The sequence below is a fragment of the Cebus imitator genome, unplaced genomic scaffold (assembly GCF_001604975.1).
Source record: "Cebus imitator isolate Cc_AM_T3 unplaced genomic scaffold, Cebus_imitator-1.0 Scaffold72, whole genome shotgun sequence".
NCBI classification, from domain to species: Eukaryota; Metazoa; Chordata; class Mammalia; order Primates; family Cebidae; genus Cebus; species Cebus imitator.
The window spans coordinates 2,337,549-2,352,513 of record NW_016107387.1 but is presented as its reverse complement, the minus strand read 5'-3'; the positions used below and the strand labels follow the sequence as shown (position 1 = coordinate 2,352,513).

General features: G+C 46.2%; 1 protein-coding gene across 6 annotated transcripts in view; it reads left to right on the top strand.

Annotated features, from left to right (window-relative positions):
* Positions 1-14,965, top strand: part of DNAH9 (dynein axonemal heavy chain 9) — a 367,598-nt gene that overhangs the window by 337,251 nt on the left and 15,382 nt on the right. For all 6 annotated transcript variants that reach the window (XM_017531396.2, XM_017531398.2, XM_037739576.1 and 3 more), the window contains 4 exons: positions 931-1,122; positions 2,743-2,934; positions 4,897-5,067; positions 10,381-10,563. In XM_017531396.2, coding sequence (XP_017386885.1) covers positions 931-1,122; positions 2,743-2,934; positions 4,897-5,067; positions 10,381-10,563 — 738 coding nt within the window. The remainder of the gene's footprint in view (positions 1-930; positions 1,123-2,742; positions 2,935-4,896; positions 5,068-10,380; positions 10,564-14,965) is intronic.

Genomic DNA, 14,965 nt, shown 5'->3' with positions numbered 1-14,965 from the left:
AAAAAAAAAAAAAAAAAAAAAACAGGCACCATTTCTTGTTGCCCACCTTCCTGGGCAGGGGAGTAACACAAAGGCATGAATTCTAGAAGAGTGAGTGCCATGGGATCACCTCAAAGTCCATCGGCTGCACCACCCCTTGGTAGAATTCAAGGACAGGGTCCCAGCAGCTGCTGGGGAGGTTTTCATCTCTGTTGTCATCTTGTAATAGTCCCAGTGCATCCCTGATTTCCCAGCAGCCCTGCTAGCTCACGAGTCCCAAATGGATCATGCAGGTTATTTGAGACAGGCTGTTTAACAGGGTAACTGTGCCAGCTAAACCAACATAAACCTTTGAGGCCTGGTTTAGGCCTAAAGTAAGATGAAGACCATGTGGCAATCAGAGTCTCAGAAGGTTTTACTGTGTGACACCCTCGTAGTGTAGGAATCTAGCAGCCCAACTCTGGTGGGGAAGCTCCCACCAAGATTTGAGATGCAAAATGCATTCTGTCCCCTCTGTACTTTTTCCCAACTTAACCCCAAGGCAGTGATTACACCTACTGAGGTTCCACAGTGGGCAAGAAAAGCATGGTAGGAAGGGAAGAGACTGGAGATTGTGCCGTGGGATGTGTACCCACACCCTGGTACATAACATTCTCATTGCATGCTACCCTGATCCCCAGCAGCTACATTTGTGAACCGTATTAGCACATCCGTATGTACAAACTTGAACCCTAAACCAAACCCCGTTATAACCTGAATCTAAACCTTAATTCAATGCTCAACTAAAGCCCAGCCCCTCCACACATTCCCCTAGGCTGTAGTCTCACTGTAACTCAAACCAGAATCTATGGTAACGTTTTCCAACACCAGCCCTGATTGTAACCCCACGCTAGCCAGCCCCGGTATAAGAGAAGCTGTGTGTGAACATTAAAAGCAGTGCTCTCATTTCAGGACACTCTGGAGATGTGTTCCCGGGAGACGGAGTTTAAGAGCATCCTTTTTGCTCTTTGTTACTTTCACGCGGTGGTGGCAGAAAGACGAAAATTTGGGCCTCAGGGATGGAATCGCTCCTACCCCTTTAACACTGGAGACCTCACTATCTCTGTGAAGGTCCTCTACAACTTCCTGGAGGCCAACGCAAAGGTAAAGGCCATGGACATTTAGGGACCAGCCAGGTTTGGGGGGATTAACTTATTTGACTTTGAGGGGTGAATCAGAAGGGTCTAGGATGGGGAGCATTTCTAACAAGCTCCCCAGTGATGCAGATGCTGCTGGTCCGGGGACCGCAATTTAAGAGTGTAACACATGGTCATGTTCCAGGTCTAACTCACAACACAGACAGACTCTGTCTCAAAAAAAAAGAAAAAAGAAATGCAGAATCTTAGGTCCCACCCAAACTTACCGAATCAGTGCATTTTCACGAGGTCCTCAGGTAATTTGTATGCACGTTAGGAAGGGCCACCTCTCACAGGGATTATGCAGTGCCATCACACAGAAGGGGCATGTGCGCTCTGGAAGGGCTGCACCCCACACAGGTGGGAGGAGGCCGTGCCAGCCCCAGGACTAGCCCAAAGGATGAGAATAGTACAAAGGTGAGGTCAGAGCAATGGATGCTCAGGAAGTCTAACTAGAGACTCACACCCTGTAAGAGTCAGTTCCATGAGAGTTTGTCCCGGGTCCTAGGGCCCACCAGACCATACCTGTGTCCTCACCACATGGCAGGTAGCCTGTGGATCGGCAGGAAGAGACTTCACACTCGCCTGATATAAGTTCCCAAACTTAAGATAACCATCAGTGCTCTTCCAAGTAAGGGAATATTCACCTCATCAAGGTTATTCTAGTTCAGGAACCAAACGCAGCGTCGGCAGGACCACCATCTCTTCTTCATGGGGACAGTGAACCAGGCCTGGATGCCCTGAGAAATCCTTCTGCCTCCAGCCGTTGGGCCTCATGAGCCCACTTCTCTCAGCAGTATTCTTCCATTGCTGGCTTTCCTCTAGTGACCTCCCTCCCTAGATGGCACACCGAGGAACTTGTGGGCTTTGTTTATTCATTTGGAACTTTCAAAGGGGACAATGAATTAATCTTGTCATGAAAGGCAGAAAATTAGAAAAGTAGTCTGGTCCTCACTTTTCTCCGTTTGACATTTACCTGTTTAAAGGACTTCTAGGGAGAGCCTGACTTCACTGTCACAGTTAATGATCATGGAAGAGGGAAGGCATATATATGTGGCGCATGGGGTTGGCATCTTTCCCCTCTTCACTCTTTGATGTAATTCTTCAAGCTTTTAATGAACTCCCCAAACACTGCTAACCCCGCTGGACACTAGGGGTATGAAGATAAATAAGACATTGCTCCCAATCTCAAGAAGCCTCCCCTCCTGTGGCTTTATGTGCTGCCCAGGTGGTAAGCCAGCCCCAGTGCCTGTGTGGAGGTCTTTCTTTTTTTTTGAGATGGAGTCGTGCTCTGTCTCCAGGCTAGAGTGCAGTGGTGCAATCTCGGCTCACTGCAACCTCCGCCTCCCAGGTTCAAGAGATTCTCCTCCAGAGCAGCTGGGATTACAGGCGTGCTCCACCACACCCAGCTAATTTTTTGTATTTTTAGTTGAGACAGGGTTCACCCTGTTGGCCAGGATGGTCTCGATCTCTTGACCTCGTGATCCACCCGCCTCGGCTTCCCAAAGTGCTGGGATTACAGGCATGAGCCACCTTGCCAGGCCATGTCTTTCTTCCTTCCTCTCTTTCTTTCCACCAACTCACTCAGGTCCCCTATGATGATCTGCGCTACCTATTTGGAGAGATCATGTATGGAGGCCATATCACAGACGACTGGGACAGAAGACTCTGCAGAACCTACCTGGGGGAATTCATTCGACCAGAAATGTTAGAAGGAGAACTGTCTTTGGCCCCGGGGTTCCCACTCCCAGGCAACATGGACTACAATGGTTATCATGAGGTGAGGCTCTGCTCTTCCATCAGGGCACTCACAGGGACCTGGGTCTTCCTCCCACACTGAACTGCACCACCAGGAAAGCTTCTGCTGGGACATCACCTTGGGCTGCAGGCAGGGGCCAGGGCAGAAGGGCTTAAAGAACTGACATTTGTATTTTTAGTAGAGATGGGGTTTCATCATGTTGGCCAGAATGGTCTCAATCTCTTGACTTCGAGATCCGCCCACCTTGGCCTCCCAGAGTGCTGGGATTACAGGCGTGCGCCACCATGCCCAGCCAAGTCTTTCTTCTTTCCTCTCTTCCCCCATCACTCATGTCAAATCTGGTCCTCTGCCCCAAGCTTGCCCGGTTTCAGTTGAGAGATACAGGATTTCTAGCCTCCCATTAATAATGAAATGGAGCCTTTGGAGATTTTTCTATTCTTGATGTTTGTTTCAGTCATTCTATTTGTTGCTATTTTCTACAAATAACATCTGGGACAGTTACTTGGTTGCTTTCACTCAGAATGTTGACAAAGCCACTTTTCATGGAGCAAAATTTCAGGTAAACCTTAGCCAGCTTTTCATGAAGCTTCTGTCGGTGATTCTAAGTATCCCTGGAGGAGCGTGATCTTGTGGCAAGGTCACTCAGGTCACTCACCCCTCCCACTCCCTGTTTGTGGCAATGAGCACAGGCACATACCACATACGTGTGTATGCCACGATCTTCAGCATTCTCATGAAGGCTTTCTTTTCTTTTCTTTTCTTTTCTTTTTTCTATTTTTTCTTCTTTTCTTTTCTTTTCTTTTTGAGACGGAGTCTCACTCTGTTACCCAGGCTGGAGTGCAGTGGCACGATCTAGGCCCACTGCAACCTCCACCTCCTGGGTTCAAGCGATTCTCCTGCCTCAGCCTCCCAAGCAGCTGGGACTACAGGCACACACCACCACACCCAGCTAATTTTTGTATTTTTAGTAGAGACGGGGTTTCACCATGTTGTCCAGGATGGTCTTGATCCCTTGACCTCGTGATCTGCCCGCCTCGGCCTCCCAAAGTGCTGGGATTACAGGCTTGAGCCACTGCACCCGGCCTGGGGTTTTTCTTACTATTACCTTGGTCTTTTGTATTACTATTACCTACATTTAAAGTATTCATCTTTGCCATTTTCACCTACCATGGAAAACATTTCAAAAGATATTTTTTAACAGTTTTTATTGCTAGGCTTTTGAACATGCCTAGAAAAACTCTTGATTACAAAACGTAAGGGAAATATTGATCATAGGAGTATTAACTGCAAGCTTTAAAACATTTTGTTTAATTCATAAAACTTAAGGGAAAATCGTAAAAGTCATTTGATAGAGAAAATTTGGACCTGTGCAAAGAGATTTAAAACAATAAAGCTCTTTAAGGACAGTAAGAGGAAATGTTTTTAACTACTTCACCAAAGGCTAGAAAGCTTTACCCAGGAAAATTGTGCAAGAGCGTCCCCTAGTGTCCATGGGATAATTCGACAGGAGGCTAGGGCGAGTGACAGGCAGAGAATCCTTAAGGAAGTCTGGTTCTCTTATCAGCAATAACTTGATTTGCACACTTCTAAATGACTGAGGTACACTCTATTTCTTTATACTTCTCTTTAATTTGTCATTTAATAGATGGTTCTAGGCATCTACATAGAGTCCAGGCCTGCACAGAATGCTGGAGGAAATACAAAATTGAACATACATATCGGCCTTTGAGGAATGAGCAATCTGTGAGAGTAGGTATTAATAACGCCAAGGAATCATCAAAATCGTATCAGGAGCAGAACTTGAGGGATGTTTTCCCACCATTGTAAATAGAGTCGTGAAGAAGCACTCAAAGCATTCAGAGCCAGGCACAGTGGCTCCCGCCTGCAAGCCTAGAACTTTGAGAGGTCAAGGCGGGAGGCTGCTGTAGGTGATGGGAGGTATGTGTTGGTTTCTTTTTAAGTGAGCTCGCCCTTGATTTTCAGTACATCGATGCTGAGCTGCCTCCAGAATCCCCCTACCTCTATGGCCTCCACCCGAATGCAGAGATTGACTTCCTAACCCAGACCTCAGAAAAGCTCTTCCGCACTGTGCTGGAGCTGCAGCCTCGAGACAGCCAAGCTGGAGATGGAGTCGGGGCCACGAGGGAAGACAAGGTGTGTGGTGGGGACTGCCTGCGATCATTCTGGGGAGCCCGAGGATCATAGATGCACACTCTTCTCCTGCCGGCCACTTTGGCAGTACTCGGCATAGACAACACACAAGGCACTGTCTGCAGCCTGGAGATGCTTGCCTGTCCCCGCCCAGAGACCCTCCCCACCCCACCCCAAAACCCACCCCACCCACCCCCCATCATCACCATGCTGCCCATCAGTTAAATCCTAGGAAGTCCCTGCCGTTGGGTTCAGCAGTTTGCTTTGCCAGTCCACCCAAAGTCCATTTTATTCAGCTTCTCTGCCGAAGAGAAGAAAGGGCAGGGCTGAACAGTGGTGGCTTGGGAACCTTGAACGTGACTTCTTGATTTCCTGGAGAACCAAGCAAGGATGGGCAAGGAGCTGCTCCTAAGAACCCCCACCTCGGTTCACCAACCAGATGCCCCTGGGGAGGAACACACTCCTTCAAAATGAAAATGCCAGCTGGGTGTGGTGGCTCACGCCTATAATCCCAGCACTTTGGGAGGCAGAGGCGGGCAGATCACCTGAGGTCAGGAGTTTGAGACCATCCTGGCCAACATGGTGAAACCCCGTCTCTACTAAAAATACAAAAATTAGCTGGGCATGGTGGTGCATGCCTATAATTCCAGCTACTCAGGAGGCTGAGGCAGGAGAATCCCTTGAACCGGGGAGTTGGAGGTTGCAGTGAGCCGAAAACATGGCAACACACTCCAGCCTGGACAACAGAGGGAGACTCTATCTCAAAAAAAAAAAAAAAAAAAGAAAAGAAAAGAAAATGCCTTCTCTTTGTATAAATGGTTTCTAGTCCAAGAGTCTCTTAACACACAGTTAACTGCTGCTAAGCACAGGACTTCCTGAAATTTTAGGAAGGCAGAAGGGAATTATGGAGGAGAAAGACCAGGGTGAGGTGTAGGTTCCAGGACAATCCAAGGCAACAGCAGGGCTCTGATCCTGGTGTGGGGATAGCTGAGGATACAGAAAGAATGTGCCACCCAAGGAAAACTTCCCCATGAAATTTTTCCTGAGACAAGCTAGCCAACTTCCTAGAGATGTGCTAGCTCACATGCACCCCGTGGTACTGCCTGGATTTTTTTTTAATTTTTAAACTTTTCTAAGAGTCAGATTTCACTCCGTCACCCAGGCTGGAGTGCAGTGGCATAATCACTGCTCACTACAGCCTCCAACTCCCAACCTTAAGCAATCTTTCCACCTCAGCCTCTTGAGTAGCTGGGACTGCAAGGCATGTACCACCACGCCCTGCTAATTTTTTAACTTTTTGTAGAGACAGAGTCTCACTGTGTTGCCCAGGCTGGTCTTGAACTCCTGGGGTCAAGCAATCCTCTCACCTTGACCTCCCCAAGTGCTAGGATTATAGGCATGAGCCACCGCACTGGGTCCTGCTTGGGTTCTTTAACTTAGAGATACCGTTGGGTTTACAAGTAAACATCCTTGGTAAGATTCTCAAACTTTTAGGCTCTAGAGACTGATTTTAGGAAAGCAAACTGATTGATACTAGAAGATTTTGTTTATATAAAGGTATGAAGTCATGTCATCCAAATAGTATTTCCCAAATTTTAATATGTCTAAGAATGTGCCAGAGAGATTGGAATTCTCATTCTGAGGCCTGGGGTTAGGCTGCATTGGCAATCTAGCTATTTTGATGAGGTGAGCATACTTCGAGAAAGCTGCTCTATATTGTCCTAGTCAGGCTATTCCACTGTTTGATGAATAATTTTAAAATAAAGGGAAAAACTCACCCAGAGTGAACAATGTTCCTAGATCTAAAACTGAAAAAGGCTAAGACTGTGTAAGTAATGGACTTAGAATTCTTCAGTCAAGGTTCAAAGAAGGTTCTAACACTTATCATTTCCTTATACCCTCCCCCAGCTAACCCAAGAAAGGGTGTGTGCGTACGTGTGTGTGTGTGTGTGTGTGTGTGTGTGTGTGTGTGTGTGTGTGTGTATTTCAGAAACGATATGAACTGTGATTACTTGCCATGCATAGTGCTGCATGGGACAAGTGTGCAGGTTACTGGGTGCACATCTGATTGTGCCATATCCCAGCATTTGGCCATGGTGGTGTTTCTCACATAGCTCACATGTTCCTATGAGCTATGTTCCTTCCTGTCCACAGAGTAGCTCAGCTCAAGATGAAGGGCAAAGAGTCAAAGCCCAGAGAGTATTTTCTTGTTACATAGTAAATGACTGACAGGTTGCACACTCCACATACACTCATGAACTCTTGACTCAAATCTGCTCCCATATCTAGATGAAGGGAAGTTGGGGATTTTAGTATATAGCTAAAAAGAAAGAGAAGAAAGGTTGGCGTGATAGATAACATGGATGCATGGATGAATGGATGGATGGATGGAGAGGATGAATGGGTGGATGGATGGGTGATGGATAGATGATGAATGGATGGATGGGTGTTGGGTAGATGGGTGATGATGGATATATAATTGATGGATGGGTGATGGGTAGATGGATGATAGATAATAGATGGATGGATGGATGGGTAGATGGATGGAGAGGATGGATGGGTGGGTGGATGGATGGGTGATGGATAGATAATGGCTGGATGGATGGATGGATGGATGGGTGGATGGGTGGATGGATGGGTGATAGATAATGAATGGATGGATAATGAGTAAATGGGTGATGATGGATGGATGAATGGATGGATGGGTGATGGGTAGATGGATGATGATAGATAATTGATGGATGGATGGATGGATGAGTGATGGGTAGATGGGTGATGGATGGATAGTTGATAGATGGATAGATGATGGATGGATGGGTGGATGGATGAGTGACAGGTAAATGGGTGATGATGGATTGATAATTGATGGATGGATGAATGGATAGATGGGTGATGGGTAGATGGATGATGATAGATAGACAATTGATGGATGATGGATGGATGGGTGATGGGTAGATGATGATACATAATTGATGGATGGATGGATGGATGGATGGATGGCTGATAGATAGGTGATGGATGGATAGTTGACAGATGGGTGGATAGATGATAGAGGAATAGGGTTATGTATACTTAAGGGCATCTGCAGGAATATTCACCAAAAAACTAATAGTTGAATAATGTTTTTCTCCCGTTAGGGAAAGAGTTAAGACTGTGGGAGGACTTTGCTTCCAATATCATGTGTATCAGAAATGTTTAGATTTTTCTGATAAGCATTTATTACTTTTCCAAAAAGGAAGAAAGTATAAGGGTTTGTGAAAATAAAGTGTAACCCATCCTTTGGAACCCACTCCTCCCATCTGAAGGAGTCTCTGGGTTCCCTGAGAAAAAGAGGGCCCTGCAGACCTGGGCCCTTCCCTATCAGCCCTCTGCCTCCTCAGCCTCCACACTCTTGACAGTCTGATCAGAGATGAAACAGAACTCTGCATCCCCACATCCTATGTATTTTGGAACAATACCTCCAGACTATCTTTTCGTGTCTTTGTGAATAATGTCCAAATGGAAGCCCGCTGATATAGAGCTGCTTTTTCAGCAGAGGAAAAATATAATTTTAGCCATTTGTCTTCTACCCCAGCAGTAGCTCTCAGGTACCATTAAAATCCAATTCCAGTTCCTGCTATGACAGCACCAAAGACCCATTCATGACAGAGTGATGGGTTTTTACTTTCTTTTTTTCTAACATCAGTTCTTTTCCTGGAAAAGGCATTGTATGTTAACAATACAAAGCAAGGTGAATATGTATCATCCTTTACACTTACATAGTTCCCTATAGCTTTCGGTGACTGCCACGCTCATCAGCTCATTTGATTTAATCTTTGCATCAACTCTGGGAGTTGGGAAAGGGGACAAGTGGAGAAAAAGACACCCTTGGAAGTGTTTACAGTTGTAGAAAATTGAGGCCTAAGCAACTTGCTTACATTCACATGGGTAGTGCATGGCAGAACTGTATTAACATGGTCAGGCTCCTTGGTTGCAAGCAATAGACACCAATATTGCTTAATTAGGCAAGAAATAGCTCACTATATCACGGGAATCAACCTAAGAACAGATAAAATTCACGATGGCTCTAGAGTTCCAGATAGAAAGAAGGGTAGGCAGTCGTTTCCAGGCACCTCCATCCTGCCAGTGGTTCCTTGGATTCCAAGGTTGAGGTTTCAAATCGTGCTCCCGGGAAGCAGAATCTGATTGGCTTAACTCGGTTCAGGGGAAACGGGGCCCAGGGACTGTCCCCTAAAACAATGGGGAAGAGGTAGTTTCACACAGGAGATAGGGAATTGTTCCTAGAAGGGAAGAGAGATAATGAGCAGACAAAAACAACAGACACCCACCACAGGCACCTAGAGCTCAGCTCTCAGGACTCCAGAAAGGGCTGGTGCTTGCTAGCTCCCACCCTCCCTCCTTCTTTCCCTCTGTCCCAACCTGCAGGTCATGTGGTCTGCTGTGTCCGCGCTTGCTTCATTTTTCTTTCTTTGCTGACAGATCTCCGGGGCCCACTCATTTATTCCAAAATGGCAGACTCAGCCTCCAAGTTCTTGCCCCAAATTAACTCAGAATCTCTGAGCCTCAATTCCAATTTTCCAGGAGAGAGACCCTAGTTGTTCTAGTTCCCCTGATCTAATTAGCTGACAGTTTGTGTGGGAAAAGGAATCATGGGGTACAACAGCAGGTTTACATGATAGATGAGGGTGTTTCTTCCAGAACTCAAGAAGAGAAACTGCAGTGTTTCCTCATAGAAGTTCAGAACTGAGTGGATGAACAGATAGATAGATAGATAGATAGATAGATAGATAGATAGATAGATAGATAATAGATAATTGATAGATTAGATGATAGGTGATTGATAGATTAGATAGATAATAGATATTATATATAACTGTATATAGATATACTGGATCTGGATATGGAGAAATAGATTTGTCATTGCTGCTCATCACTTCAGCTTCACATGGCCCCCCGGGGCCACCAGTGACCCAAGTCTCTCTTACAGCTTTCTAGTCTGATTCCCATAGCCAACTGGGTCAGCCTCTAAGTATTTCATCTCCCAATTCTTAGAGAGATATCTGTGTTAATATTATCACACTAGTCACACAAGTCCCAGGAACTTGGCCAGCCTATGAAGAGGTCCTACAGTGGTCACTCAGTCCTCAGCCCTAACCCAGCTGACCTAGGCAAGCAGGCGAGAGTCTGGCCAGGTCAGTGGGTGGAGGGGCAGCAGGCGATGGACGATTGGCATCTCTAGTCCCACACAGCAAGAAAACGGATTCCTTCTGGAGAATAGAGGCCTTTCTTAATGCTGTGTTTCCTTCTGTGGGGCAGGTCAAGGCACTCCTGGAAGAAATATTGGAGCGGGTGACAGATGAGTTTAACATCCCTGAACTGATGGCCAAAGTAGAGGAGCGCACCCCCTACATTGTAGTTGCCTTCCAGGAGTGTGGCCGGATGAACATCCTCACCAGAGAGATTCAGCACTCGCTGAGGGAGCTGGAGCTCGGCTTAAAGGTGAGTGCGGTCTTGTAAGGCATGGAGGTGACATTGCCAGGGGACATAGCTGGACCCCTGTGGGGAAGGAGGAGCACTGGAGGACCTGGAAGCTGGGGATCAGTTATCCTGCAGCATCCTAGATGCCCAAAAGGCATTACACCCCAGAAACCAAAGTCTGGCCATGAGGTTGCCTGCGAAAACCAAGATATTATACAATCTTTGACATTTCTCTTCAACAAGGAAAGAGTCTGCTATTTCTACTACCACTTAGTTAGACAAGTTTACTTTCCTCACTGTGAGACGATGTAAAGTGCCTAGCACAGAGCCTGTTATTACTGTTCACCTGGATGACAGGTCAATGGGAGCTCTTGCTGCCTTTCAGGAGCTGAGGAAGGTGACTGCTGTCAGTTTACATTGGCGTGTTTATTTAAAGAATTGTAAATGAACACTCAGCCCTGAAAGTCCAGGTGTGGAGCATGCTGCTGCCTTCATATCTGGCTTTGGGGTTAAACCACCAGGGTCACATACAAATAGGAAAAACGTGTATGAGTTTTTTCACACGGAGTCACATAGACTATGAAATAGACTGCAAAATCTAGTTTAGGGTTTCTTTGTTTGCTTAATCTCTTAATTTTCTTTCTCTTTCCTCCACCCCACCTCAACATGGGCAGAAGGAAATAAGAAGGAAGGAGAGTGATGGGCTTGGTGGCTCACGCCTGTAATTCCAGCACTTTGGGAGGCCAAGGAGGGTGGATCACCTGAGGTCAGGAGTTCAAGACCAGCCTGGCCAACATGGTGAAACCCCATCCCTACTAAAAGTACAAAAATTAGCCAGGAGTGGTGGGGCTTGTCTGTAATCCCAGCTACTCGGGAGGCTAAGGCAGGAGAATCTCTTGAACCTGGGAGGCGGAGGTTGCAGTGAGCTGAGATGGCACCATTGCACTCCAGCCTGGGCAAAAAGAGTGATGCTCCATCTCAAAAAAATAAAAATAAAAATAAATAAAAAAGAAGGAAGGGGAGACAGGAAGGGAAGGTTGAAGATGGACAGTGTTTGGTAATGTTTCCAAACTCTGTACCAGCTTGTAATCAAATGAAGTACAGAATTCCACAGAGCAATATCACATGTAAATAAGAACACTGCCTGTCATGCAGTGCAGTTCCATTACTGAGGTACACAGGTGTATATTAGTAACGCTCTTGAGTAGGTTTGCTGTAATTTTAAAGGCTTATGGAACTTGTGTAATGTGATGCATCCTCTTTACCCATTCGACTTCCAATTCATTCACTCATTTTTCCTCCAAGAGCCTTTGCTGCAGTGTGTGCCGTGAATCTCAGAGCTTGCCGGGGCAAAGATGAAGGATGGGGGAGGGAGGTTCTCTTTTCTTTCAGTCTGATTCAAGCAATGTTGATTGATGAGCTCCTTGGGCAAGTCTCTGCACTGCCTGCTGGAGGGTGCAAAGGAGATTGGAAAGGGAGCCTTCTTTTGCAGAAGGGTAGTCTTGTGGGGAAAGAAACACACACACTGATATGAAGCAGGGTGGAATTAGTTAAGTGCCACATACAGAGATGCGGGAGAAGAAAGAAGAAACACATGCTGTATGTAGGATAAGGAAAGCCCTAGGGAGGAGGTGGCATTGAGGGGCTTCTGGAGGAAGGATAGGATTGTGACAGGTGGTCACAAAAGGCAGGAGCTCCCAGAGGTACAGAGCATAGCAGTCCAAGGTCTGTTCTCGGAGTTAACATGGTTTGGCTGCAGCTACAGATCCACTCAGGTGAGCAACAGTGAGAGGGCAAACTTCCAAACTTCCAACTTCCATGAAACAATGACTGCAAAGCAGCCAGGACTTGGTCTCCTGGTCCCACTGTGAAATGGAAGACAGACAGAGCAATCTCCATTCAAACTTACTGTCCTGAATCCCAGACTCTGCTTAGGACTGTCCCTCAAGCTGGCCTGGTCCTCAGACTCCCCGGAAGTTTTATCACATGTTCCCATCTCCATGCTCCAGTCCGGCCCACCTCTGGGGGTGGGGCCTGGAAATCCATAATGTTGCATCACCTGCCAGGAAATGCATAGGATGACTCAAGTTTGGGAAGCACAGCATAAAGGCAAGAGGCAGAAGAAAAAGGTGGACAGTGGTATTCATGGCAAAATGAAGGTACAAAGGGGATGGCAGCAGAGTTCAGAAAAGAGAGGGTTTTGTTTGTTTGTTTGTTTTGAGACAGAGTCTCACTCTGCCACCCAGGCTGGAGTGCAGTGGCTCGATCTCAGCTCACTGCAACCTCCACCTCCTAGGTTCAAGCGATTCTCCTGCCTCAGCCTCCCAAGTAGCTGGGACTACAGTCATGCGCCACCATGCCCGGCTAATTTTTTAGTAGAAACGGGCTTTCATTATATTGGACACGTTGGTCTTGAACTCCTGACCTCAGCCTGCCTTGGCCTCCCAAAGTGCTGGGATTACAAGCGTGAGCCACTGTGCCCAGCTGAGAAGAGAGTTTTAAGTCTAGGGAGGGATAAAGCTGAGCTGGCCAGAAATGAGAACAGCAGGGAAAACAGCTGAAGCAGGTGACTGGGCAGGAGGGGTTTGCAGGACGGTCTGGCCTGTGAGTGACTGGTGGAGGGCCCCACTGGGTCAAGTCCCTCAGATGGAACAGCAAGGAACATGAGCCCCGAGCTCCTCCCAGACACTCGTGGAAGGCATGCTTGGCTTTGCTGACCAGCTTACCTGGCGGCGCGCAAGGGAAGAAGGGATTCTGCTTGAGGTTTTCCTTCTTTACTTTCTGTGTTTAACAATCACTTATGCCGGGCACAGTGGCTCACACCTGTAATCCCAACACTTTGGGAGGCCAAGGCGGGTGAATCATTGAGGTCAGGAGTTGGAGACCAGCCTGGCCAACAACCCTGTCTGTACTAAAAATACAAAAATAAGCCAGGCATGAGGGCAGGCACCTATAATCCGAGCTACTATGGAAGCTGAGGCAGGAGAATCACTTTAACCTGGGAGGCAGAGGTTGCAGTGAGCCGATATCGCACCACCGCACTCCAGCCTGGGTGACAGGGAAACACTCTGTCTCAAAAAAAAAAAAAAAACACTTTAAAGTTCTAGGGCTGTTGGGGCAAAACGATGGGAATACACAGACATAGAGAGTGGAATAGTAAACATTGGAGGCATCAAAAGGTGGAAAGAAAGGAGGGGAGTGAGGAGTGAAAAATTGCCTATTGGATGCAGTGTTCACCACTCAGGTGAGGGTGCACTAAAAGCCCGAATTGCACCACTATGCAATATATGCAGGTAAGAAATCTGCACTTGTACCTGCTAAATACATAACAATATTTTAAAACTGAAAAAGGAAAAATATGCTTGCAACCAGAAAAATTAAAAAGTTCCAGGACTGTTTCAAGTTGAGCATAGGGAGACATAGGGTAACTCATGTTATCCAGAGTGTTAATCAGACAAACCCAGATGCTGTGCCTGGGCTGCGCAGCAAAGTTAGAAAACGTCTAATTTCTGAAGTCATCAAGTCAACACTGTTAGCATTCATGATAAAGATATTGTTATTCACCAGGCTTCATGTTTGGCTGGATGGGAGGCCATAATGTCTACCAAAAAAGTATTAGCTAACTGCGAGGCACAGCACTGTAAATCCCTGAGGACTATGGGAGCTCAAGGCACACAAAAGTGGTAAAGGAAGGCATCATCTGGGGAAGGCCAGCTGGCCACAAATATGTTCCCACAGAGAGGAATTATTTGGGGAATTCACCACAGTCAGACATCTGTTTCTCCAGTGTTTATTATTCCACTCTCTATGTCTGTGTATTCCCATACAAGATGAGGAACCAGGTCCTGTGAGTATCCCAGGGCTGACTGGAAGGGGTACTGACTCTCACTAACCAAACTCACAAAAGCCTGATGTACCAAATGCCCAATGGCCAATTTCTTCTGTTACAATAACAACTAGACATAATTTTCAAAAAGCGATATACTAATGGCAGATTGCCCAGAAATTATCTGCCTATGTAGGAAAACTACAGAAGACAAATTCTTAGACTTTTAATGCCCAATATAGTAGCCATCAATGACAGGTGACTACTGAGCCTTGAAATGTGATAGTCCAAATTGAGATGTGCTATAAGTGTAAATTAGACATGAGATTTCAAAGCCATAAGACCAAAAACTATAAAATAGTGTAGTAATTTTTTATTTATTATATATTGAAATGATATTTGGTATTTTAGATATACTGAGTTAAATAAAAGTTAAATTCACCTAGTTGGGTTTTTTACCTTTTAAAATGTGAATTCCAGGAAATTTTTAATTACTCATGTGGCTCTCATCTGTGGTTTGTATCCTATTTCATTTAGGCAGTACATGTCTTAGATGGAGCCATGGCCAGCCCAGGATCTGGGAGGGGATGGGAACTA